We start from the raw sequence: 24726 nt of genomic DNA on the forward strand, positions 1-24726 counted from the left end.
CATGGATCTACATGCTACGGACTCTAAAAGCAGGATTGAAAATATTAAAAAAGAATGTAAGAAAAAAAAAATCTGGTGTTTATCTGGTATGCTTACGCACTAAAGAATTCAGCAGGCACTTTCCACGATTAGAGCTTGTGTCCCATTGCTATTCTTTTTTTAAAGCATTAGAGGAGCAAATCCCTTATTTATTTATTTGTTTATTTATTTATTTATTTGTTTATGTATTTATTTTTATTTATTTAAATTTTTTATTTAATTTTTTTTTTTTTTTTTTTTTACTATTATACGTGTTAGATTAATAATTGAGTGATGTGAAATGAGTCTCGAGGGCCAGGAAGGGGATCATTTGAACATACACACATAAAACAAAATATTACATAAACTATTTATTTCAAGCTGAAGCATTTTACAGCTATTTTACTCCTATTATCAAAGGTATTGTAAGAAAGATGAGAAATGATCTGTATTGTATATTTTTGAATTTATGGGAAATTTTAAGTTTATCAATTATCATAAACCAATATTTGGTTTCAAACTAGCTGAATGTAGGCTAGAAATGCAACACTGTTACTCTACTTGCAACTGTGTAATTGTATGAATTGAGTCTATTTATTTCTAGAAAAAAAAAATAAAAACAAAAGACAAACTCACGCAAACTGTATTTTTTATAGGTACTGACATCTTATATATATATATATATATAATTTTATATATTAATATCAGATTCAGATGCGCCAGTTTCAGAGACTATTTTGTACACTATTTGTGGAAGGTGCTAAAAATATTTTAAATCCCAAATAGCATGAACCGATATGTGAAATTGAATTCTGTACAACTGAACAAACTTTGCTCTTCCAATATTTCTCTCTGCTCATATGTCTTTGGCTTCCGGACCGTCAAATCGCTGATATACTCTGGAAAGGTGAAGCAGGTCTAACAGCATTAATCCTCAAGGGCTGAAGATTGCTCAGCGTGCTCCAGATGTTATCATTTTATTGTTTTTATAGGGTTCTATTGCACAGTAAAGTCAATAAACACAGAGTTTACTTCTCCAGCTCTTCTATTGGTGGAATCTTGGCAGTAAAATGCATTTCTGAAAATCTCAGCAGATTGTTATGAAATGAATTTGCCGAAACGGCTTTAAACTTTTCAAACTTCTGTGCAAAAACTCTATCCACAAGTTATAGGCCTTTGTATGAATCTATTTTTTTTATTTTATCAGGGAATGAAATATGACCCTGCAGGCCTTAAGGAGGCAAGGTACCTTTGATGAGGCCATTTACTTTTCTCTTTCTCTCTTTCACTCTCCTCATCTCCATTATGGCCTTGAACTTTAAAAGCCCGAGCTGTGACTGTCAGACACTCTTTCTTTCTGCTGAGCGGATCGAATAGGGTTGCTTAAGCGAGCTAGCCGACAGCTCTAAATGCAAAAAACGTCCAGAGGTTAGGATGTGGTGCCAGGCTTCATCTCTGGGTTCAGCTCTGGTTCATTTGATAGTGATTTCTCTTGTTTTTGTTTTGTTTTTTAGGGGGGATTTTTGAACAAATGGATGGACCTGTGGCGCTCGTCAGCTCCGAGGAACTGGCTTTCAAATTCGCTGTTAATAATATCAACAGAAACAGGACATTATTGCCCAACACAACGTTAACATATGACATTCAGAGGATTAATATCTATGATAGCTTTGAGGCCTCCAGAAAAGGTAAGTGGTGTGAGAATGTAAAGGTTTGTGGCTTTAGACCACAACAAGTAACAGTTCACCCCAAAAAATTAGCATTTGCTGAAAATCATCCAAGATGTATGTTAGTTTGTTCATCAGAACAGATTTGGAGAAATGTAGCATTCCATCACTTGCTCACCAGTGGATCCTCTGTAGTGAATGGGTGCCGTCAGAATGAGAGTCCAAACAGCGGATAAAAACATCACAAGTAATCCACACCACTCCAGTCCATCAGTTAACTTCTTGTGAAATAAAAAGATGCATGTTTGTAATAAGCAAATCCGTTATTAAGGCATTTTAACTTTAAACCATTGTTTCTGCACAAAATCTCCACTGTCCATAATCCATAATAACACTTCCTCCGATAGAAAAGTCAATCCCCTGTTGTGCTCTTACATCAAAATGCACTGATATTTTTTTGTTTAAAACTGTTTTGGACTGTTTTTGCTGGTAATTGGTGCTTCAGCTGTACATATTTCTCTCCTGATTCAGACGTGATGACTTTTTCACTGCAGCAAGCAATGTTATAGATAGAAGAAGCGATGGTTTGAAGTTAAAAAATATTAATTTGTTTCTTACAAACATGCAGCTTTTCATTTCACAAGACGTTAACTGATGGACTGGAGTGGTGTGGATTACTTGTGGAATATTGTGATGTTTTTATCAGCTGTTTTGACTCTCATTCTGACGGCACCCATTCACTGCAGAGGAACCATTGGTGAGCTAGTGATGTGATGCTACATTTCTCCAAATCTGTTCTGATGAAGAAACAAACTCATCTATATCTTGTATAGCTTGAGGGGGAGTACATTTTCAGCCTTTTTTTTTTGCTGTGAACTATTCCTTTAAGCAAATGTAACATGTAACTATTTTACCAGTAAGTAATGACTATTATGAACTGTTAATGTATTTCTTAGACAAAAACTACTTTAAAGACCTCGTGTTCTGATCACAAATACCGTAAAAACAGTAATATTGTAAAATATTATTAAGATTTAAAATAACTGTTTTCTATTTGAATGTGTTTGATCAAATTGATATTCTATCAATACAAATTTATTAAACAAATCATTATGACAGAGTGCAACTTACCACCACTTTGTAAAACGTACAGAGGAATATTCTGCATGCAGTGACATTTCTGTTTTGACATTTCTTACCACATGATCCACCGTCTGCTCTCGCCAGCGTGCGACCAGCTGTCTTTAGGTGTAGTTGCCATATTTGGGCCGTCTCACAGCTCCTCATCGAATGCTGTACAGTCTATCTGCAATGCCCTGGAGGTGCCACACATTCAAGTGCGATGGAAACACCACCCGTTGGACAACAGGGATACATTTTATGCCAACCTGTACCCGGATTACTCTTCTCTTAGCTACGCTATCTTAGACCTGGTGCAGTTCCTCAAGTGGAAGACAGCCACCGTGGTTTACGATGACAGCACAGGTGAGAGATAATGGCTTTATGTCAAGTGTGTCATTGTAAACTGTGTTACTTGATGAAGTCCTTGCAGCCAAAGTAAGATCTTCACCTTTAAAAGTGTATTTTAGACTCTGTACTTCAGTGATAAGAAGCAGAAGTCTCTTAATTTCCACATTGCTATCAGCCTTCAGCCCTCGATATACTAGAAACGGTTTGCATCAAAGTAATCGAGCATTGGTGCTTCTGACAGGAACAAGAATGGAAAGCAATTCATCTGAGATGCAAAATATGTGATAAAAACATATTTATTATTAAAAATACAACCACGATAACTGCCTGTTAAAGGGGTCATATGATGCGATTTCAATGTTTCCTTTCTCTTTGGAGTGTTACAAGCTCTTGGTGCATAAAGAAGATCTGTAAAGCTGCAAAGACTAAAGTCTCAAATCCAAAGAGATATTCTTTATAAAAGTTAAGAGTCAGCCACGCCTTCCTAAAGTGGCTCGTTCTAACACGCCCCCACATGTCTATGTCACGATGTGGGAAGATTTGCATAACGCCACCCAAATGTTCACGCAAAGAAAGAAGGTGTAACTTTTATTCTCGCTGTAGCATTGTTGTCATTGCCGCCGCGTGTTTCATTATGAAAGCGAAACAACTTTGTTCGGTCTTCCAAAAGAGGACGATATCTGCTTCGTCATGCCTAGAGCTGATCCATGCTGGTCGCTGAGGAAATTAATCAACTTTGCGCTGTGAATCGCCGAATGGACACGACTAGAAATCAGTGGTTAAGTTGTATTTACAACACTGTTCCAGAACATTTATGTTAGAATTATTTAGTGTGTGTCACAATTATGATTTATCAAAGCATTTTATTATGTTGTGCAAATGTACAAAATCAGGCTGCAAACACATACCGATGATGAAATGTATGTCACACGCACTGTACGCATACCCTAGAGTGTGAAAAACCAAACAAATATATATTTTAGCCTTTAGAGGACTGCCTTTAAAGTAAACTGTGACAAATTTGAAGTCTTTGCCTCTAACTGTGCCACCTGCAGGTCATTAAATAGTCATCGATGTTGCCTATAGTATATTATAATTAATCCATTAAGAGAGAATTTTTTGGGGGCCATTATACAAACACAATTTCTTATATTTTGTCAGCCTGAAATCATAGGTGGAGGGCGAACCAACTCCAGGGTAAGGCTAAAAGCAGCCAAATCTATTAACTACATAGTTATTTTTTAGGCAAGAACCAGACATGGGTGTCATGTAGGCTAATAAAATATGTTTCATGGGACTGAATTTGTATTTAATGTGATTACAATTTAATTAAAACATTAGAAATTGATAATTATATAATGTTTCCTTCCCACGGTTATTCAAACGGCAAATAAATCATGTAAAGAAATGACATCACTAACTTTGATCTGTCGCACTCTCAAAAAAACACAACTATCGTTATAATCACTGAAGCTGTCTACACTGCAAAATTAATCCCTTACTTACATTGTACGTACATCTGCGCTTTGTTGTTTTTGATGAGATAATTGAGATGGTCCCCCTGATCCACAAACCCACCCTTCTCCACCCCTAAACCTACCAATCTCCACCCCCTAGATGTGGATCCAACCACGCCCCCTGGATCTTGTGTTCTGCAGTGAGGGGCTACTGGGAGAATTCGTGGAATTCAGTCATTGAACATACGCGCATTCAACAAAACTGATGAGTTTCAGCGATGTCTCATCTGAACGCCTCTGATTAGCCATTGCATTCCTAAGCTCAACAGAATCGTGTGTGATTGGTTATAATGCGCAACACTGTAAAAACGCCTAAAATGAAATATGGTGCAACATGAGAAAATCTTAATTTAATGCGCAGTCGACACTTTCTATTAATTTACACTTTGTTAGCAACAGACGCAATAGATTTAATTTGATTGTGCAGGGGAATTTTTGTCCAATTTAGTGGGATTTTTGCCCCAAGACCCCGTGGCCAGGGGAAGGCTAAGCCTTCCAGCCTTACACACGCTCCGCCTATGCCTGAGATATAAATACATAAAGCACACTTGTCATTTAAGAAACTTAGCAATGTAGAAATCACTCTTTTTTTATCCAGTGCTGTAGATGTGAAGGGAAGATTTAGGTGGTGTGTTCACAAACTTGTCCTTGCAACAAAACGAAAGCTCATCTGATATCATTGCAACTGCTATGGAGAATGTTTACTTCAGTTCAAATGGAGACTGAATATACTTTTCTATTTATATCGAAGACAAAAAACATTGTCCATGCAGCTACTGCGTTAAACCTTGTATGTTTTTCAAAGGATCTTCATTTCATTCAGCGTTGACGCCGCTGCGTATATCTTCCAGGTTTAACTGTAGGCTGTATTATTTCACATTTGAACTTATGAAAAAGTTGTGTCATTCCCTGTGGCCCGAGTCCTCTTAATAAGCTTAGTCCTGCGGTCACCTGTCTACAACCTGTCTGCGGCTCGTTTTTCTCTGTCAGCCTCTCCTGAATTTCTGTCGGTGCATGTACTCCCCTTCAGGCCAAAGAGAAATAGGAAATGCAGTCGGACACAGAGTCTGTCTGAGACGTCTGTGGGCTAAATCCCAGAAGTCTTTAAAAGGCAGCCTGTGTGTGTGTGTGAGTGTGTTTGTGCATGAGGGACTGGGAGACATAGAAAGTACAGGTACAGACATAGAAGGGGCTATTACTACAACCCATTGTAAGAAATGAAACAGTTTCTGACTTTTCCACAAACTTGAGTGATTACGGTCTAAAAGAGGGAAAGACCTCAGCATAACCTTGAGTTTTCCTCACGGCAGATGGCATAATTAAAGCAGACATACTGTATGAGCACCAAGGGAAAAGTGAGCATTCGAATAAACATTGAAGGAAATGTATTGGGAGTAGCCATGACCAATTTATAAAGCAATCATTATGTTTGAGTACAGGAATAGGGGGCCCTATGATTTCCACAATGCAGAAAATGTGAACAGAATCATGGAATCCAGACATGAAAATGGAACCAAATAACACTGAATGCCATGGAATTTGGCCACATTTGGATGAATAAATCAAAAGCAGGGTTGTAAACTACAAAAAATAAATAAATAAAAATGTATATAATAATATTAATAAATAATAATAAAATAAAGGACAGCCGCATGATATTACAATTTAATTAAAGCATTATAATGGGATCTAGATTAAAAAAAAAACATTATAATGTATATATATATATATCATAGGGCCCTACAGGAATAGTAAATTAATTCTCATCCTCATGTTGTTACAAACCTTTTTGTCGAACGTCCCCATTCTCTTTTGTTGTTTGCAAAAGACATTGATATCTTGTCTTTTGCATTCAGCAGAAGAACAAAAGTCATATTTGGAGCAGCATGAGGGGGACAGGATGTTCTGTTTTTTTGGGGGGGGGGGGGGGGGGTGAACTATCCCATTCAGGGCCCTTATCATGATTAGAAGCTAGCTGCACTAGCTGTTGTGCTATATGATACAAGAAAATCAGAGAGAGACGTTGATAGATCAACAGAGCTGAATAGTTCCTCATAGTTCCGCTATTTTGATTCAATCTCATTTGTTGTTCATTGTTTGTGTTGGATGCCACAATGATTGCAAATTACTCTGACATGACATAGTGACCTTATTTTTTCTACCCCCCTCCCCTTCCTCTTCCTCCAGGCCCAGATGATGGGGATGATGACAGAGTACTATCACTACATCTTCACCACTCTGGTAATGCACCGCAGTACTAACAGCAAACTGAATGTCATTTGTTCTTGTGCTGCTCCCACTTTATTTTTTGATGAATGGCTTTTAATTGCAGATGAGCTTTGGATCCAGTCTGCAATATCAATTTCACTTGACAAAACAGCCTTAATGGAGTTTCCGCCACCCCAGTGTAAACATTAGCCCTTCCCTCAAGCTCAAATCAACAAAACGTCTTTGAAAAGCCTTTACAAAGGCAACAAAGTGATTGACTTTTGAAGCTCAGAAGTCTAAATTGCAGATCACTGTTTTTGGAGATTTCCTCACTGTTGCAAACACTATTTCTCTTGAACAAATGTTGGTGTTGTTTCTAAATCAAGTGAGCTGCTTCACTGTCTACTACAAAGGCCTCATATAAGACATATTCAGTATGCTTATTCTAGCATTATTTATAGTATTCATATTTTGAATAAGCTTTCATTTTTGTATTTTCAATTTCAATTTTAGTTAAAGTTTTGTTATTGTTTAATATTTCTCTGTATCTTCAATTTGTATTTAATTGATTTAATTGTATTATTTAAACTTGAACTTCACTTGGTTTTTGGAACAGAGTTTGAGTGGCCTTTTAATGCACTTTATGTGTCAAGCATCTGAGTTATGAGTGAGGTTTACTGATCCTTGCTAAAGACTTGATTACTACCCAACACACTGAAAACTAATCAGCTGTGTGTTTTTCATTAGATTATAATTTTTTTTAGCACATGTAAATTGATCTATGATATTTTCACACATTTATCGTTCATCATGATAAATCGACCATAGCAGTCACCCCGAGGAGAAACTCAAGTTGGATTTCAAGACAATGCAAACGAATATACTCCATACTGTTGAAATGAGCGCACAATCTGATATATGAGTATATTCTCATATTGTCTGATATTTGTGCATAAAATGTGGTTCTAGAATGTGCATGTATATACGATTGCGCAGAAACCAAACGTACAGCAAACATCTATATGTTTTTTTAATTTCTAAAGCTGTGGATTTGTCAAAAAATGAAGGCAGTTTTGGTAAAACTAGTAGCAGAAAATTGTTTGCAATTTGTTTGTTTTGATAACAATTTGCATATTAAGTGTTTGACAACAGGGCTGTAGCAGAAATGGCCATTTAAATGTAAATTCGGTCAGTCCAAAGCACCTCCTGCATTAGGATTTGCACGCTCTCTAAACAGAATGGGATTTTCCAGTAGGTGGCAGCAAGCGTCATTATGCGTGAGTCATGAATTGTTCATTCAACGGATTCATTCAAATATGCAGATTAATTCAGGAGCGAAACACTTATGCCATGTTGCAGTGCAATGCTGTGTTTTTCTTTGGAACTATTTTCAGTGGCGGAGCAAAACTTGACAAACTGGCAATATTGCTTCTGAATCTCTGGCGTAAGAAATTAGTTCCACAATCCACACATGAAGGATTACATTTTATACATTGACTTGTATAACCGCAATATCACTCTACAGCAATGAAAATGCTCTTTGCCAGTGTGATGTTAGGTCTGGATTTGAACCCAAGAGTCTTCCGTGGGTAAAAAAAAAAAGCACTTTCCTATGTCAATAAAAATAAATTGTTTTGTTATTTTATTAATTCTGAGATGTACCTAGTAAAGCATAAAAAGTCAACAGTGATGTGTTTGAGATAACAGCTCATAACTGTCCTCAGAACAGGCTATCATAATTCCTGCGTAAAAGGTCTTAAAAGCCTAATTCATCTATAAAGGCACAGTAGTGATTTTTGTGTACTTATTCTCAGATTTTTGTGAAACAAACTAGCAGTAGTAAGTTATTAATTTTTATTACTACAACAATATTTTAATCAGACGTGATGCGCAATCCAATATTCCAGCAACCAGCAATTATTTTGTCCACACTGAAAGCAAAAATGCTGCCTGTTGCAAAAATGTTTTCTTTGTTTGCATACTATTATGCCCTCGCAACACACTGAACAGCTGAAGAGCATAAAAGTCTCAAGTTATGTTTCAAAACCTTATTTTTTATTAACCTTCTTGAGGGATTTCCCTTGTATTATCATATATTTAGCAAATTCCACAATCAATATCACCTCATCTGTCTTTGATGTGTAATATACAACATCCATCGTATATTAAACGATTGTTGTTCGCCCACACCCATTCTGCAGCTCCCCAACCAATGGAGTTTTGGTGTTGGCGAATAACGATTGTTGTCACGATACGCTGCTGGAAGAAACGATGGGGACGTGGATAACATAAATGGTATTTAATAAGAGAATCACAGGGGGATTACAATAATCCCACTAGAAATCCACTAAATTCTAAGCATATGGGCATCAAAGCCACATTGATACAGTAAAACATTAAGATGGAAAGAAGCCATAAAACAGACGTCCATCGTAACATCTACATTTAACAAGAAATCATTTGTTGAATAGTTCAAAATGTGCTGTTTCTTGGGGCAAGCCATTTTCTGCATGTGTTTTTCATGCTTCTCTCTGAACAATTCCAACCCCACAGGGTGTTAATGAGATATTCTATTATATTCTACCACATTTCTTCACCGCCCCCACCTTGCCAACATGTTTGGCAATATGTAGGATGGTACAAGAAACAGAACAACTGTTCTCAGAATAACACTCCAGACAATAGCATGCGTAGTGTGGGTGTGTGTTGGTATTGTTCTAGAGCGTTAATTAGCCTTAGCACATTACGGGAAGTTCTTTCAATGAACACGGTCTTGCTCATTTTGCCATTCATTCTCAGATTTAGAGAACCTTGTGTTAGGTGGCTGTACCTTTTGCTTTGACCTCGTAAGACGAAAAGATCTTGATTAATTAACACTTAATCGTAATGCTATTTTCCACCCCAGCAATTTCATTTTCAGAGTATGTCCTCCCACATCACTGCATTGAGAATATGAAATTTGGATCCTTTTTTGAAGAATCCACACTGTTAAAATCATTGAATGCCCAGAAATAGTGATACATTTTAGTGTCAAGTCGGCATTCAGAGCGGTGTGAAGTCTTTAAGGTTCAATTGGCTGGATGGGAGCAATGAAGACCGGATTACAGAGGAAATAACTGTTTCAATCAGCTATTGTGCAAATGACTCCTGGCTCACTGTCTATGATATCATACATGCTGGCACAGAGGTGTACGAGCTACTATGCTTCATCTGGCTGTACCCAGGCGGCCTGGAAAGCACGGTATTATCCTTAATCTCTTTTATTTTTGCTCTGTCTATCTTCTTTTTCCTATCTTCTTTTTTTCTCCTGCTTTTATTAGGGGACAAAGAGACAAGAAGCCTCTCACCCAGCAACAATGAAGCTCAGTTCAGGCCGGTTAAATTAGATATTTTCTCTCTCTTTCTCTGTCTTTCCTCTAGGATCTCATGGCCATAAACCTGGAGCCGTACCGCTTCTGTGGTGTCAATATGACTGGCTTCCGCATCATAAACGTGGACAATCCTCAGGTTGCCTCCATTGTGGAGAAGTGGTCCCTTGAGAGACAGATTCCCCCAAAACCAGACTCCGGTCTCCTGGAAGGGATCATGACGGTATGCTTCCATTTTCTCTCTGAATATCACCACCAGCTAAACAAAAAAAATAAATGCCACATTAAACAATGGCACAAAAGCTTTGAATAGGTTCCACTTGTATCCAATCTAATCCATAGCCATACTTATTCAGCTAATCCATACTCTTAAAAAATAACCTTTAAGGGAGCTATTTACTTCTTAATATATCCCAAGACTGTGAACAGTTTCAGAGGGATTTGGTGTCTTTAATAATAATAATAATTACCATGGTCGGGAGAAAAATTGTGGTACTCAAATACAGTATCTACATTTATTTGCTATGTAATAGAATCCTTTAGACTGCAGCAGTTCAGATTTAATAATCCCAAATGGTATGCCTTATACGCTGCCATTATTGAATACCATAATATCATAAAGACTGGTTTCAGCTGTATGGCTTCTGTGATTATCTATTAATCTGTTTCACAGTAGTTCAAATACTCCTACGCCGTTCTGTACAATTTCTGATTATTTTAATGTAGAGGAGTACTGTTATTACACAGACACACACAAATGCTTTCAGAGCTACCATTTCATTTAAATTTACTTTTTTAAATAAATATCAAGGTGCACTTTGTCTATTGTGTAAGGTTGAAAACCCTGGCATATGCATCTTATTAGGTAATATTGGATTTGGAACAGCTAACAAGACTGATGTGAGGCATATAGTTCCTACCACATCCATCTGTGTGTTGAATGTTTGAATACATTTCATTGCAACCACTCAGTTTAGTCAGTCCAGCTATTGACTGAATGTACTTTTTCATCTGGTCTAGTGTTCCCAGCACTCTCTTATTACCCACAGCTCTCAAATCACAACAACTTTTTGCCTGGTTACAAGAAGCCTATGGCAAGGTCGATATAAAGGACATCTCAGTGAACACATCTTCCTGCGGACATGCTCAATCTAGAGTAGCTCACATTGCCTGAACAAGCCCTCATCTCTCCAGAAGATTGTTACAGTAGGATGTGTTAGAGTTCGGGCAAGTGGATGGTGTACCAGTTATTTTCTTGCTTTTTATTCATTGTCCGAAGTCTTTGCAGAAATAATCAGTACCGTTGCTTCATGGCTGGTGACAATAGCAGAGCTGGAAAAATAACATGTTTTTTTGTCTATATTGAGTATTTTGGTTCTTGCTTGTGTGACCAATCCTGCTCCTGAATGGCCAGTGTCCTGCAGATTTTCCCTAACACACCTGACTGCAAGTTTTTTTTTTAGTAATTCTGAAGGACCTTGATTACCTGATTCAGGTGTGTTTTTAATTGGGGTAGGAGCTAAACTCTGTAGGACAGTGACCTTCCAAGAGCAAGATTGGACTACCCCGGTATATGTTAGAGGGAATGTTTTAAGAGCTGAGAAAGAAACTGACTGAAGAAGGTTGGAGACCAGACACATCCTTGCTGAAAATAAGGTAGATGTTAAAGTTATTTGATGAGCTGAGCTTGGGGGATCAAAAACCTTGGTCAGATTTGTGGGGTACAAGGTTGTATGCTGTTCCCAGTATTTCTCCTGGAGTTGGTGATGCTATATCTTGTCCATCTTTCAAAACGTTTTAGCCTGTCATGTAGGGGAATACATTGTGAACTTTTTTGAAGATATTCTTTGCAGATAGTTTGCCAACACTTGAAAGCAGGGATGGATAAGTCTGGTCTAAGAGGGTCACCTCATTCTACAGAGTTTAGTTTAATCCCTAATCAAATAAACTTGCCTGTAAAATGTTTGTAATCCTGAAAACGTTGGTTTGATTTAAGAGGTGTGTTTGATTAGGTATGAAGCTAAACTCTGCAGGACAGCACCCCTTTAAGACTCTTATGAAATGCACATATTTTTATCATACAGTATAACAGCAGAGCTGTAATGCCAATAAATAGCCAATGGCTCAATTAGTATCTTAGTTGGAGTAATTCATTTATTTGAAAACCGAGTTCATTTTATTACTTTTGGAGGTGTGTGTAAGGCATCTTATAGGTAAATTTTCATAGTTCTTCTTGAAACACATTCTGATGTAGGGCATCCTTACACTATTTAATAAGTTATTCGTTTTTTTCTGAATCTTACATGTTGAGGGTGTTCAGCATTACTGGAAAACAGTGTTATGAAAATTGAGAGAGAACAGACTTAAGGAAGAGGTGTCTGACAATCCTCATGTTTAGCTGTTGCCTCTTTGCTGTTGATTGAGTGTGTCTCAATGGGAACTCGGGGTTGGATTTGGCTCAGAAGTATGACTTGGTCATGCAGAGATTGTAGAAAGAGATTAGCTCTAGTCACAGTGGTTACAGATGCTGAAATAGTTGGAGGACTAACATCTCCTTCTCTTGTGCTGTACTTGCTTGATTAACCCTGCAGATAGATTCCCTTATATTTGTCCATCAAAGTCAGGACTCCAAACTAACATATGAGAGATACAGGTGCCACCAAATTCTACAAAATGGTAGCACTGACACCTGATTAGCTAGAACTGGCGGAGGGAACAGAAATGAATAATATAGTACATTATTTGTCTCATGGACAGTAAAGCACAGAGTTTGAGTTGGGATTAAGATGTAAATTTACTTAACATCTGTAAGGAGGTTAAAAACCCTATGTGTACGTGCAATTTGTATAGGGAAAATTTAAATATTCTGGACCATATTCTGTAATATTCTATACCACATTTCTGCCAAAAATGCCATGGTTACAGTTAGTGTTACTACAATAAATCTGTGACAAATGTTGGTAATTTGTTGATTGAAAAGCCTTCTAACTAGATCAGGGGTGGCGAACATCGGTCCTGGAGAGCCGCAGCCCTGCAGAGTTTTGCTTCAACCCTAATCAAACACACCTGAACAAGCTAATCAAGACCTGAAGGGTTACTAGGAAGCTACAGGCAGGTGAGTTTTTATTAGGGTTGGAGCTGAACTCTGCAGGGCTGCGGCTCTCCAGGACCGGAGTTCGCCACCCCTGAACTAGATCATGCATGCCACAAAGTTTTTCCTGTTTTCAACATTAGTACTGTTTCATCTAGCTTTAAATCACCAAGAAATCTGGGTTTGTAACAAAATAATTCTGTGCTGAATTCAAGTTCCTGTCACTGGATCGCGTGATCAAGATCAGTCCGTAAATAAACATACCTGCCCTGAGTTCAAATGAGTACCGCTGTTTCATTTCCACTTTTGAAGCATTTGCCGTTTGATGTTTCTCATCAAAAATAGCAGCGCAAAATCAAAGAGAGTAATCAAACACACCTGAACAAGCTAATCAAGACCTGAAGGGTTACTAGGAAGCTACAGGCAGGTGAGTTTTTATTAGGGTTGGAGCTGAACTCTGCAGGGCTGCGGCTCTCCAGGACCGGAGTTCGCCACCCCTGAACTAGACCATGCATGCCACAAAGTTTTTCCTGTTTTCAACATTAGTACTGTTTCATCTAGCTTTAAATCACCAAGAAATCTGGGTTTGTAACAAGATAATTCTGTGCTGAATTCAAGTTCCTGTCACTGGATCGCGTGATCAAGATCAGTCCGTAAATAAACATACCTGCCCTGAGTTCAAATGAGTACCGCTGTTTCATTTCCACTTTTGAAGCATTTGCCGTTTGATGTTTCTCATCAAAAATAGCAGCGCAAAATCAAAGAGAGTTGGGCAACTTTGGAGCTAACGAAATGCCAACAAAACAGTACGAAAAAGGTACTACCATTTAGTCGCAGTTTGGAGCAATGCAATGTCACACCCATGTGTAATCAATCAGTTACTTCAATCACTTATTTTTTCTACACTTATACTTTTTTAATTATTAGACATTTATACTTGTAGCATTCGTCAGTTAAAGAACAACAACAACAAAAAAGCCTTGTTCATAACACTGAATGCAATTTATCTAATTTGCAAATGAAGCACTTGCTTGTTAGCAGCTTATTATATTAGCACACCCTTATGCACTATTGAAACGATAAGTATGAACCATGGAAAATTGGGCACACAACAACGACATGAAAATGTTGCCTATTTCTTGAACCCTTCCCCCTTCCTCCTCCTTCAAGAACAACAAACCATTTACTCATTCACACTGTCTCCTAGCATCAGACTTGAATCAAAGGTTGAAGAGTTCTCTTCTGCTTACATTTTGATTCAACTGTGCTAATGGTCCTGAGCAGTGGCCCAGTTTGCTGTTTGACAAGGTTGTCAACTGGTCAGGTCTTGCACTCCTCCCACTTGTCAGATCCTTTCAGCTAACATATCACCCCACCTATTTATTCCAGACAGATGCTGCTCTGACATACGACGCAGTCCACATCGTGTCGGTTTCTTACCAGCATGCGCCGCAGATGACTGTCAACTCATTGCAGTGTCATCGCCACAAACCCTGGAGGTTCGGAGGACGCTTCATGAGTTTCATTAAAGAGGTAATGACAATCGCTCATGGCACTGCTGTCACAAACACTTCTGCTCTCCAGAGACAAGATAAGATACATAAGATATTGTTTAAATTACAGAGTATCAGCTTCTCTGCTGAACACTTGTCATTGATGCCTGTTTAAGCTCATTCCAAGTGGTTCTCTTTTTATTTTTGGTTTAAACCGCATTCATTGTATACGGTGACCCCAAAAAGTATCTGCACACTTTAGCGATGATGGCAAAATTTTCAACTGACTATTTGAATGAATATTTGAGGATTTTCAATATTTTCATTTTCATTTTAAAGAAAGTTAGCACAAGCACACTTTTAAAGTTCGGTATGATATCATACGGTGACGCATTGCTGCCACACACATATTATTTTTTCCACTCAATTATGTCGTAATAACGAGATGTTATGTAGTTTTAACGACATCTTTTCTCGTTAAAATGACATCTTTTCTCATTTTAACGTCATCTTTTCTCGTTTTAATGACATGTTTTCTCGTTAAAACAACATGTTTTCTCGTTAAAACAACATATTTTCTCGTAATAACGAGATGTTTTCTCAAAAAAAAACATCTTTTCTCGTTAAAACGACATTTTCTCGTTAAAACGACATCTTTTCTCGTTTTAACGACATCTTTTCTCGTAATAACGAGATGTTTTTTCTCGTTAAAACGACATCTTTTCTTGTTAAAACTACATATTTTTTCTCGTAATAACGACATATGTCATAAAAACGACATGTTTTCCCGTTATTATAGATGGGCTATATGGTACATTATGTGAGCGAGCTAAGCGACCGTCCGCACTGCTGTCGCCACAGTCTGACATAAACGAGGATCTGCATCCTGCTGAAATGATTGAAATACACTGTTTTAAATGTATTTTAATGTAATGGTTTTAATTGTAGCGGCATGTTTATTAGGATTAATCTCCAATCTGTCTACAATATAGTGCTATCCAATAACTGCACTGACCCATGACTCCTTTAGGCTATGATCAGATCAAAACTGGGCTTAATATTTCTTTATTTGAATGACTGAAGTTTGATCTAACAACAAATCGAAATAGGAAAAAAAAGAAATAAAGAGATTTTCTAATAGGCTAATAATAATAATTATTATTATTATTTCATTCTGTTTGGCAAACGAAAATTAGATTTTTCGTATTTTTTGTTTGTGGGTTAAAAAATGAGCTTGCTATTTGTGCGTGGTGGGCCCTAAAAACACCACTTTTCTCTCAGCCTGTCTTTACTGCCTATCCCATCACACAGAATAATAGTTAATCTCTTGTACCGCTCTGTAAATTAGTCAAAATAACGTTTCTTCAAACCGTCTGGCTGTTGTATAGGCTGCATTTCTTGCAAATATACATCTCATATAAAGCACAACATTGCTCTTCTCGGTTCGGCGGCGCCGGCGTGATCCCTTAGGCTACACGATAACAGAGGAAAGAAATGTCTGCTTTATTTTCTATACTTCCACAATAACAACAAAACGTTACAAATTACTTTTGTAAAATAACAGGGAGCGCTTTCTGGCGCATCTTGTTATGTCTAAAGGTCTACTTGAATAAAACAATCGAAAACAAATTTGTGTTTATTTAATTCGTATAGCCTAAATCCAACAAGAGGTAGCCTACTGTACAGTCTTTCCCGTCTGAGCTCATCTGTATTCCCATAAGAAGAACGCGATGCAATGCGAGGCTTGATTCAGATAAATATATCCTTTAATAATATATAATCACTAATACATAATTAATATATAATCAGACTAAAGTATCAAAGCTGCCCAGCATGTGAAACAAATATTAAAGCATAAGCTCAATTGTTTACCAACGAACAAAAATAGGCCTACGAAAAATCTAGCTTAATTTTCGTTTGCTCATTTTCAAACAGAACGAAATAATAATAATAATAATAATAATTATTATGATTATTATTATTAGCCTATTAGAAAATCTCTTTATTTATTTTTGTTCCTATTTCGATTTGTTGTTAAATCAAACTTTAGTCATTCAAATAAAGAAATATTAAGCCCAGTTTTGATCTGATCATAGCCTAAAGGAGTTCTCGTTAACAAACATCTCGTTATTTATTATGAGAAAAGATGTCGTTTTAACGAGAAAACATCTCGTCATTATGAGAAAATATGTCGTTTTAAGAGAAAACATCTCGTCATTACGAGAAAAGATGTAATTTTAAGAGAAAACATCTCGTCATTACGAGAAAAGATGTTGTTTTAACGAGAAAAGATGTCGTTAAAACGACATAACATCTCGTTATTACGACATAATTGAGTGGGAAAAAAATGTGTGTGGCAGCAATGCGTCACCGTAATATCACACAATTTAAAGACAGAAAAAACATGCATAACAGTTGCTGAAATTAAATGTATATTTATTGTATATCATATTTACTAAATTATATAATTAAAAATTGAATCAATATATAAAAAAATAAGTTTAAAGATGGCAATTTGATTCTGTACTTTTTATAGTAGGCTATAGTAATACAGATTTTTATTTTTTTTTATCAGGTAGCGCAAATTTCACACATAGCACACAGTGAATATTACATGAATGTAGCAGCAAACTGTAGCCCAGCATAGTTCGAAATCAAAGTTTAAAGTTTGTCAATCACACCATTTTTAGTGATAGCACAACTCTCCTGTCAGTGTACAATTTGCATGGTCCGACTGTTACACAGCGAGTGCACTCATGTTTATGCAGCCTACAAATGCACATTTCAGAGGATTTCATAGTTGAAGTTTGTAAGGTTAGTGAAATGAAATGTTTATTAGATATTCAAAGACTTGTTTAAATGAAATGCGTATTTGGCGAATGCAAACAGCAGATGAGAAGCTCTGTGCGCTCCGTTCTCAACGCTGTCAAAAGAAAAGTCCCACATGCTGTCAAAATATCAGCTAAACAGAAGAAAAGACTGGTCAATGATGATGATGATAATAATAATAAAAAATGCCACTACTTTTTTATATTTAGGGTCCCTGGACAGGCATCCCTGAATCTGTAAATATTGTAAATGTATGTAAGACAATGCCATTGCTACATTTTTATGCAGTACACTATCTTTAAACAGTACACTATATATGTGTGGTACCTGTGGTATCTTTCTGTGAAATGAATAACACTCGTTCTGATGTTTTGTTATCAGTGACATTCCTATACTTTCCAAATACCTTTACCAATTAGTCATTAGTAAATACTTTTACTACTGATAAATACCGCATCATTACTCAGAGGCGATCTTTGGTTTTAATGGTGAATCTTACCTGATAAACGATCACCATTCACCATCCATTTTAATTGCCTCGTTTAAGTGCAGTAGATAAGTTGATTGCAGAAAGTTTGCATTCGTACTGTTCTGGCCCTGCACTACTAAACTCACAGTGTCCCACTTTCTCATCATCGTGTGCTTCGCACACAAATGTGCTCGTCATAATCAGCTCTTATTTCAGCTCACAAGAGAGACTTTGATTGGGACTCATAATAGGCAGATTAGAGTTGTTGAACACAGCTCTGTGGAGCGGCGTGTATGAGAGAAGAGCAAAATGAGGGCCGTGGAGTTGGCGTGGAGAGCATTGTCTCTCTTTGGCATAGCAGAGAACACGCGTTCTTGTGAAATGTCCTCGCTCCTGAACAAGAACGGAGGTGTTTCATTTGGAAGAGGTTATGGAGAGAGCTGGAGATCAGTGTGTGTTGTTTGGGGGGAGGAGCTCTATGCTTAGGGGACGAGGGAGGAATGGAGAGGAGGAGTTGCAATGTAATTTTTTTTGGTTTCTCTAGAGATTGTTGCAAGTGAGATGGTCTTTAATTAGGACGGAGGTCTTGGGGGAAGATGTGTCTGAGGCGCTGGGATGTAAAATGTAATTAAAAAGGAAATAGAAGCTGGGTCTGTGTGTGCTTATGAGGATTTGTATTAGAGGGTGCGTGTATGGAAAGCACAATTATGTGTACCATTGGACGAGAATTGAAGAACTGACTCTATTTCAATTCATGAGTGTGAATTTGAATGGATTTGGACACATGCTGCAGACTGTTGAATTGGAATTTGAATTTGAGCTTATTTTATTTCCGCTGGTTACCATTGCAACATTTCCCATTTTTTTTATTTAGTTTAACTCACTGTACTAAAATTCAAAACTCAAAAATAGTAAAAACTATGTAGACATATTGAACTAATAAAAATGATAAACACAACATAATTACTAAAACTGAAATTACAATGAAAATGGAAAATATAAAAAAATTAATACAAAATAATAATAACAACTATATAATAGTGTATCAGTGATACTAAAATAGCATGTGCTGAACTGCAATTCAACAGTCACAAAACGAATTAATTTCATTAGTCCAACAAAACATAAACAATTACAACATACATCATCTAATGTTTCCTATTTTCCCCTAATATATATAGAATACAATTTCCTCAACTGGTTTGATGTATTTCTGTAATGCTGTCAAAACATTTAACATGCCACATCACCACAAAATAGCAATTATATATTTGTGATTATTCATAGAATAAATATTGACAAGATTGACAAAATGTTAACTATTTAAGTTTGATGATGATAAACAAGAGTATCAGGAAAGTGTATTTTCCCCATTTTGGCTCATTTTGAAGACTTTGGGGTTGAATAGAGCATGTATTAAATTAATATGTTAATGTATAACATATAATGAAAGCAAATTCAATTCTAATTGTAAGTGGCATTTCAGTATTTTCTGAAAATGTGCCATAAATTATATAACGTAACATGCATGATTTAGCTCAATGTAAGGTGTTTTTTTTAAAGCTGCATTCACTATGGTAGCCCCAAAAAAAGAACTAAAGAAAAACTTTTTTTTTGTGTGTACGTTGTACTCCAGTTATGCCTCCTTTGTTGATTTAAATTAAATTCTAATTGGGGGATTTAATTGGGATTGAAATAGCATTCTCAATTCAATTCTGAATATTGCACAACCCTGGTGTCTTTAAATTGTCAAACATCTCTGTCTGTTCTTTCAAGTCTCATTGGGATGGCCTGACGGGACGGCTGTGCTTTGTAACATGCATGATTTAGCTCAATGTAAGGTGTTTTTTTAAAGCTGCATTCACTATGGTAGCCCCAAAAAAAGAACTAAAGAAAACCTTTTTTTTTTGTGTGTATGTTGTACTCCAGTTATGCCTCCTTTGTTGATTTAAATTAAATTCTAATTGGGGGATTTAATTGGGATTGAAATAGCATTCTCAATTCAATTCTGAATATTGCACAACCCTGGTGTCTTTAAATTGTCAAACATCTCTGTCTGTTCTTTCAAGTCTCATTGGGATGGCCTGACGGGACGGCTGTGCTTTAACAGAACTACAGGTCTGCGCATCGACTTTGATCTTGATATTGTGAGTCTTAAGGAGGATGGCCTTCAAAAGGTAAGCCACCACACAAACACATAACTGTCTCATATCAGTCACAACATAACTCATAAACAAAGCACATATAGGATAATAATGCTTTTGCTATGTCTCCGTGCTTTGTTGCACAGTAGGAGGGATACAATTATCAAAAGCGGCTTTCTTCCGCTACTGCTTGCCTGTTAAACAACTCACTTTTGTTTTGCATAGTCGATTAAGCTAGAAACATTCATGCTGTCAATATGTGTCATTGCAAAGGATTGTTTCTCCCCGCAAATAACCTTCTGATCTCACAGTCTAGCATACTGAAACCTCTTGTACGTTGTCTCATTTGGTCACCATTGCTGTGCAAATAAAGAGCAATTTGTGTCTTACGTTTAATTACCTGCTAACAAGGAAGCAAATGAGGTGTTTAAACATAAGCATAAGTTAGTGGATCATAAAGCAAATTGGATTAGTGTACAAAGTACTGTTAATTACAAGCCTCCGTTAATGACCGGCTGAAGTTACACATAGCATGCTTTTGTGCAGTCATGAAGTATGTAAATATAACTGCACTCATTAAATTTTTTAGTTGATGGATTTTAATTTAGAAGTTTGACTGTCACACTGTAGACGCAACATTTGAATTACGCAAACACTGTTAGAGAAGCCATCAATGTACTAAACTGCACAACAGAGCTGCACAATAATGGTTGAGCATGGTTCTTGTGCTCAAAAAAAAAAAAAAAAAATTATATACACGCATATATAAACACGATTTTTTTATTATATATATATATATACATACATACATACACACACACATATAAACACGTTTTTTGTAATTTATATATATATATATATATATATATATACACACACACACACACACATTTTAAGAGATTTAAACACTTGACATCTGGCAACTGCAACCATGAAAGCATGTGAAGGTTTGTTACCAATGTATGACAATGCAATTGCCAAATTAAAATGAAACATTATCAGGATAAATAACCAACTGCATGAAAGAAAACAGACTTGCTGTATTACATTTTTATTTGAGCAGAATATCTCAGTAAATATAGCTAAACTCCAGTTTACATGTTTGCCTGTATTTTCAGCTCATCGCGTATTTTTCCATAATTTAGAGAGAGCTTATGCCAGGTTGAGAAGTTTAAGTAAACCACAGGGCAGAAAATGTATCGATTTAAGGGAGAAAAACAAACAAACTCAGATTTGAGGATTTAAGTGTATGACATCTGGCAACCCAAACCATGCAAGTTGCACTAAAAACCAACTACAAATATACTAAACATATCACCAGCTCGAATTAAGTAGCACGCACACATAAAAAGATTAAAACTCATAATTCTGTAGGGACATAATGCAATTCTCAGTAACATGTACATATTTTTCTTAGTAGACCACAGATTTAACTTTTCTAGAAGTAGATATTCAGGAAAAAAATGGGATATTAATCTGCATTTTAGATTGGAATAAGCAGGTTGAAAAATCTGTTCATTTTGAGAAGGCCAAGAAAGTCTCCTGTCGGCAATGTGAATAAATAATTGTGCCTTCCCCTGATAATCACTTTTAATGAATTGAGTTAATTGCAGTCAATTTGCAATAATGGAACATCATCATAAAAAGTGACGTAGCATATCATCTGAAACGTGCATCACCTTGAATTTGCACAATCTGTAACTAATACATGTGTCAAGCCATATGCATATGTTAGGCTCTGCATCAGGTAAGCGGTGTTATCGGGTGATTTTTGCACCTGCGTGACTGAGATTTGCCACTCTTGTGGCTTTATGAATATGAGAGCAGTTGGGGGCAGCGCCACACATCCTCAGACAGAGATGGATACAGACAGCTATGAGGCCATTTGCAGTAATGATTTGTTGAGGAGTGACTGAACAATATGCAAGACTTCCTTTTTCTCGCTGCAGGGGATTGTTTGTGCAAACTAGCTTAATTTGCCCAGATTCGCTGATATTAGAGGGAATATTCACAGTACAGCTATTTCAACTCCTCTACTGTCTGCATTTTACTGTGTATAAGTTTGCTGTGTGTTTGCACCTTAATTAATTGTAAGCGTGTTTTGTTTCTAATATCTCTTGAGGCAGATAGAACACTCCAGCTGAAATAGATTCATTGATTGATAATCAACTGGATTGGTCCCACAAGAGTTAAACAAATGAGCTTGCAAGATAACGTTCAGCAATATCTCGTCTTGAGCGTAGTTTTATGATATATTTGAATTGTTTGGTTAAGGTACAACCAATTTAATATACACAACTGGTCAAAACTTGGAATAATTAAGATTGAATAGACATTCTTATGCTTACCAAGGCTGCATTTATTTGATCATAAATACAGTAAAACAATAATATTCAGAAATATTATTACGGTTTAAAATGTTTTCTATTTTAATATATTTATTCCTGTGATGCAACACTGAGTTTTCAGCATCATTACTCCAGTCATCATCATCATCATCATCTACATCATCATAATCATAGTATTATTATTATTCTTACTATTATTAGTATTATTATTATTGTTGTTGTTGTTGGTTGTTGTTGTTGTTGTTTAAAAATACAAAAATGAAACAAATGTATTCAGCAGGGACACATTAAAAATCAAAAAGATCAAAAGTGACAGCAAAGACATTCACAATGTTACAAAATAATTATTTATTTTTTATTGTTATTTTTTATATACATTTGTTATACATTTATAAATGTTGTTATTTTAGAATGATTTCTGAAGGATCATATCACACCAAAGACTGAAGTAATGATGCTGAAAATTCAGCTTTACCATCGCAGGAATAAATGATCTTTGACAATGTATTCAAATAGAAAATAATTTATTTATTTATTCGTTTGTTTGTTTCGCAATATCAGCATAATACGGCTACATGAAAATGCATGTAGATATAGTGTGTGTGTGTGTGTGTGTGTGGGTGTTTGTGTGTTTGTTTCAAATGACTCTCACAATATTCCGAATTAAATTGCTAAATATACAAAGAATAAAAAAGAAGAAATAATATTTAAAATCTTCAAATGTAGTATTAAATAGACACAGGACAGCATACCTGGAAATCTTAGATATTTTTTTTTATTATTATTGTCAAAGGATGAACAGCTAGTTCTTTCAAGTACAACAACACAGCATTGTAAGAAACTGAAACACCTGTTGTCTTTCCATACTGGTTTAGTATAAACGTATTGATTTTTAGAAGAATATATACAAAGGAATAAGGATGGTTAATTTGAAAGGCCAAAAACACTTTTTGCAAGAACGCAAATGAACATAGCCTCAAACATTAGGTTATTAGCTTCTAGCCATGCAAGACTGAATTCACACATCACTGCAAAACTTGTCGACATGCAATTCATACCAGAACACATGTATGTGCGCCGACCTATTCACTAAAATTCATACATTTTTACAATGCAAACAGACGTTTGTTTGTTTATTTATCAATTTTAAAAATGAACTAACCAATGGCTTGTTTATAGTTGATGCTACATATTAAGCTGGAATAGGATTATTTAATCACAATCAATCAATCAATCAATCAATCAATACAAAACACCATTACAATGTTATCAGATTGTAATTCATACAGTTCTGCCTTTTCCTTTGTTCAACATTTTGTTTTTGCAAAATTGAATTGAAAAGCAATCTCCTTTGGTGGAATTGCCCTTCCTCTATGTTAATGTATTCAGAGTGTATGCAAGGGCCTAGGTACTCATGAGCCCGAGTACAGACCTATTGGCATAAAAACAGAAGAGCCAATCAACTAATGCTTCTGGATGAGCTCAGCACAGGGCTGCTAATGCAGTCAGATGGGCTATTGCAATGTGGATGGGTCACACAGGTAAGTAAAACATGCTCTGACTACATGAATTTCATCTTTTCTAGGTGGGGAAGTGGAGTGCATCTGGGGGGCTGAACATCACCGAGGTCCCCAGGCAGAACGGCATGAACATCACTGACTCGCTTTCCAACCGCTCTCTGGTCATCACCACCATCCTGGTAAGGTCATTGAGATGCGTGTGTGTGAAGGAGAGCGCTCTTCTGTCTCCTGCTTTATCATTCTATGTCTAATTTACTCTTTCTCCAAATTTCACTTTCTTTTCTAGTGTGCTTTACCTTGTTTCAGGTCAGCACATGGGCTGCTTTTCAAGTAAAGAAACGCACGTGCTCCATATTCTCATTTCCTCTCACAGAAGAGCCAAATAGCTCTGTCCCTTTCAGTGTCTCAGTCCTTGAAATAAATCGACCTGGCTGAATCAACAACACAAGATGTCTTCCCCGGTTTGAAATCAAGTTTGAGCCTCAACCTTCTCCCCTGACTGCTTTAGTAAGCGGAATAACAATTCTGAATTGGAGTTGGTACCGACTCTCAACATATTTTGGCCATTTGAATTTGGAAATTAA

General features: G+C 36.5%; 1 protein-coding gene across 1 annotated transcript in view; it reads left to right on the forward strand.

Annotated features, from left to right (window-relative positions):
- Positions 1 to 1235: 1235 nt before the first annotated feature.
- The window catches only part of LOC107557597 (glutamate receptor ionotropic, kainate 3-like), a 76374-nt gene continuing 52883 nt past the window's right edge, over positions 1236 to 24726 (forward strand). The window contains exons 1-10 of the mRNA XM_016241076.1: positions 1236 to 1263; positions 1533 to 1706; positions 2913 to 3170; positions 3238 to 3242; positions 6860 to 6913; positions 10301 to 10471; positions 14729 to 14872; positions 20200 to 20307; positions 24208 to 24321; positions 24429 to 24448. Of these exons, the coding sequence (XP_016096562.1) occupies positions 1236 to 1263; positions 1533 to 1706; positions 2913 to 3170; positions 3238 to 3242; positions 6860 to 6913; positions 10301 to 10471; positions 14729 to 14872; positions 20200 to 20307; positions 24208 to 24321; positions 24429 to 24448 (1076 nt within the window). The remainder of the gene's footprint in view (positions 1264 to 1532; positions 1707 to 2912; positions 3171 to 3237; positions 3243 to 6859; positions 6914 to 10300; positions 10472 to 14728; positions 14873 to 20199; positions 20308 to 24207; positions 24322 to 24428; positions 24449 to 24726) is intronic.

The sequence above is a fragment of the Sinocyclocheilus grahami genome, unplaced genomic scaffold (genome assembly GCF_001515645.1).
Source record: "Sinocyclocheilus grahami isolate Dianchi unplaced genomic scaffold, SAMN03320097.WGS_v1.1 scaffold610.1, whole genome shotgun sequence".
Classification (NCBI taxonomy): Eukaryota; Metazoa; Chordata; class Actinopteri; order Cypriniformes; family Cyprinidae; genus Sinocyclocheilus; species Sinocyclocheilus grahami.